General features: G+C 41.3%; 1 protein-coding gene across 4 annotated transcripts in view; it reads left to right on the top strand.

The window, feature by feature from the left end:
- Positions 1-3,076, top strand: part of Ccar1 (cell division cycle and apoptosis regulator 1) — a 52,397-nt gene that overhangs the window by 6,157 nt on the left and 43,164 nt on the right. For all 4 annotated transcript variants that reach the window (XM_005360113.3, XM_013351182.2, XM_005360114.3 and 1 more), the window contains exons 3-4: positions 251-423; positions 1,716-1,760. In XM_005360113.3, coding sequence (XP_005360170.1) covers positions 251-423; positions 1,716-1,760 — 218 coding nt within the window. The remainder of the gene's footprint in view (positions 1-250; positions 424-1,715; positions 1,761-3,076) is intronic.

Genomic DNA, 3,076 nt, shown 5'->3' with positions numbered 1-3,076 from the left:
GGCTGGTCTCGAACTCACAGAGATCCGCCTGCCTCTGCCTCCCGAGTGCTGGGATTAAAGGCGTGCGCCACCATCGCCCGGCTTGAAAAATACTTTTGATTAGACTCTGGATCTAGGTAAAGGTGGTTGGTTACTCCAGTGTAGGTAAGTGGAGCCAGTTTTTCTTGGAAGTTTTGTCATGGAAGGTCATGGGAGATTTCTGTAAAGGAGCCAAGTAATCTTGATCCCTCTTCTTTTAATCTCAATTTAGCTGCACTAGGTGTTCAGCAACCATCACTTCTGGGAGCATCTCCTACCATTTATACCCAGCAGACTGCATTGGCGGCGGCAGGCCTTACCACACAAACGCCAGCAAACTATCAGTTAACACAGACTGCAGCATTGCAGCAGCAAGCTGCAGCTGCTGCAGCTGCATTACAGCAGGTGAGTTTCAATGTGATGAATGAGGTGATAAAAATGATAGTTGAGGGGCTGGAGAGATGGCTCAGAGGTTAAGAGCTCTGACTACTCTTCCAGAGGTCCTAAGTTCCATTTCCAGCAACCACATGGTGGCTTACAGCCATCTGTAATCAGATCTGGTGCCCTCTTCTGGTGTACAAGTGTACACCCAGGTAAAACACTGTATACATAATAAATTAAAAAAAAATGATAGTTGGTGCCTGGAGTTGTTCTCCTTTGTTTTCTCCTTCATTTGTTCTGTTTTTAAGATGAGTTGTCTGCATTGTTCATGTTGGCCTTGAACTCATGAGACTCCCCCTTAGCATCTCAAGTATGTGCTAGTATGATTGGCTGCCTCTGTCTTTTAAACAATGAAGAATTGTAGATTAAAAGAACTGTGTAGCCAGGTGATACTGGTACACACCTAGTCCCAGCAATTGGGAAGCGGAGGCTAGTGGCTCTCTGAGTTCAAGGTCAGGCTGGTCTACAAAGCGAGTTCCAGGATATCCAGAGCTACACAGAAAAACCGTGTCTAAAAAAACCAAACTGAACCGAAAAACTACTACACACACAGGAAGTTTGCTTTTTTCTTGGTGTTAAAAATTACATTGTAGTAGAGGGAGGTGGATCATTGCAAGTTCGAGGCCAGCCTGGTCTACAAAGTGAGTTCTAGGATAGCCAGAGCTGTAACACAGAGAAACCCTGTGTTGAGAAAACCAAAATAAATAAATAAAATTAAATTGTGTTTATTTTTGGTGGTACAAACCTGTAATCTCAGCACTTGAGAAAGGAGAGAAGGAGAATATTGAGTTTGAAGCTTTACTGGAGTTGATAGCAGGATTATTTGACGACAAAACAACAGAATGTTTCTGCGCTCAGCCCAAAGTATAATTGTAAAGTCAGAAATCTTAAATTTTTGTTTTTGTTTTTTCAAGATAGGATTTCTCTTTATAGTTCTGGCTGTCCTGGAACTCACTCTGTAGACCAGGCTGGCCTCAAACTCAACAGAAATCTGTCTGCCTCTGTCTCCCAAGTGCTGAGATTAAAGACTACAGCACTAGAGCTCAGTGAAATCTTATATTCTTATGAGTTGTTTATTTACACATAACTATTTTATGAAAATTCTGGCTTCAGTGGCTCTCAGAGTAAAAATGACTACCATTTTGTTAATTTTAGATAAGTATAGCTGGTTTAGAAAGTTTCACTAGTTTTTATATGTATGTACTTTTGAAAATGAATGTGCGTAACCTTCTGTTTTCTTTAATAATCTTTTTCAGCAATATTCACAACCTCAGCAGACCTTGTATAGTGTGCAACAACAGGTTAGTCTAAATTTTTTGTTAAAAATTGATTTAAAAATGACAATTCTCCTGTTCCCTCAAATTGAAGTAAGATACCATTTAAATTCCTTCTTGCTATCCAGCGTAAAATGTGAACTTTTTTTTCTTTTAATCTTTGGGTGGGATAGGGAACAGCTAAATCCACATGAAACCCAACACACCATTTCCCCCAGCCCTCCAGACAAATCTGCTTTCAAAAATTTAGCTTAATATAATTATTTGTTTGCTTTGTTTTTTTGAGACAGGATTTCTCTGTAGCTTTGGAGCCTGTCCTAAAACTCGCTCTGTAGACCAGGCTGGCCTCGAACTCACAGAGATCTGCCTGTCTCTGCCTTCCGAGTGCTGGGTTTAAAGGCATGTGCCACCACCGCTCTGTTGACTTGGGACTCTTAACACAGACCAGGCTGTCTTGAAATTTACAGAGATCTCCCTATTTTTGCTTTCAAGTGCTGGGATTAAAGATGTGTACCATCAAGCTGGGCGAAATTACATTGTAGCAGAGGCAGGCCGATCTTTGTGAGTTCGAGGCCAGCCTGGTCTACAAGAGCTAGTTCCAGGACAGGCACCAAAGCTACAGAGAAACCCTGTCTCAAAAAAAAAGGGGGGGGGGCTGGAGAGATGACTCAGTGGTTAAGAGCAGTGTCTGCTCTTCCAGAGGTCCTGAGTTCAATTCCCGGCAACCACATGGTGGCTCATAACCATCTGTAATGAGGTCTGGTGCCCTCTTCTGGCCTGCAGACGTACACACAGACAGAATATTGTATGCATAATAAATAAATATTTTTTTAAAAAAAGTGTGCCATCACTGTAGGCACCAACTTCTTTATTTTGATTAAAAGTAGCTTAATATTTATTTATTGAATGAGTTTGAAATAGTTGTCAGTAATCTTGTAATTAGTTATGTGTTTTAAATTTGTTGTGAATAAATAATGTGTAAAGCAATGATTCAGGGTCTGGAGAGATGGCACAGGTTTTAAGAGCACTAGCTGCGTCCTCCAGAGGATCTGAGTCCAATTCTCGGCATCTGTATGGTGGCTCCTAACTGTAACTCCAGTTCCAGAGTTAGATTCCCAGTACACATGTCCAGTAGTTCACAAATACCAGTATCTCTAACTCCTGGGGATCTGATGTCTTCTGTTGGCCTCTGCCACCAAAAGGCATGCTTTTGTTGCACAGTTACATATCACAGGTAAAGAAAGCACCCATACACATGATAAAATAATAGCTACATTTTTTTTTTTTTATTTTTCGAGACAGGGTTCCTCTGTGGTTTTGGAGCCTGTCCTGGAACTAGCTCT

The sequence above is a fragment of the Microtus ochrogaster genome, linkage group LG2 (assembly GCF_000317375.1).
Source record: "Microtus ochrogaster isolate Prairie Vole_2 linkage group LG2, MicOch1.0, whole genome shotgun sequence".
NCBI lineage: Eukaryota > Metazoa > Chordata > Mammalia > Rodentia > Cricetidae > Microtus > Microtus ochrogaster.
This window is presented reverse-complemented; position numbering and strand designations above follow the sequence as displayed.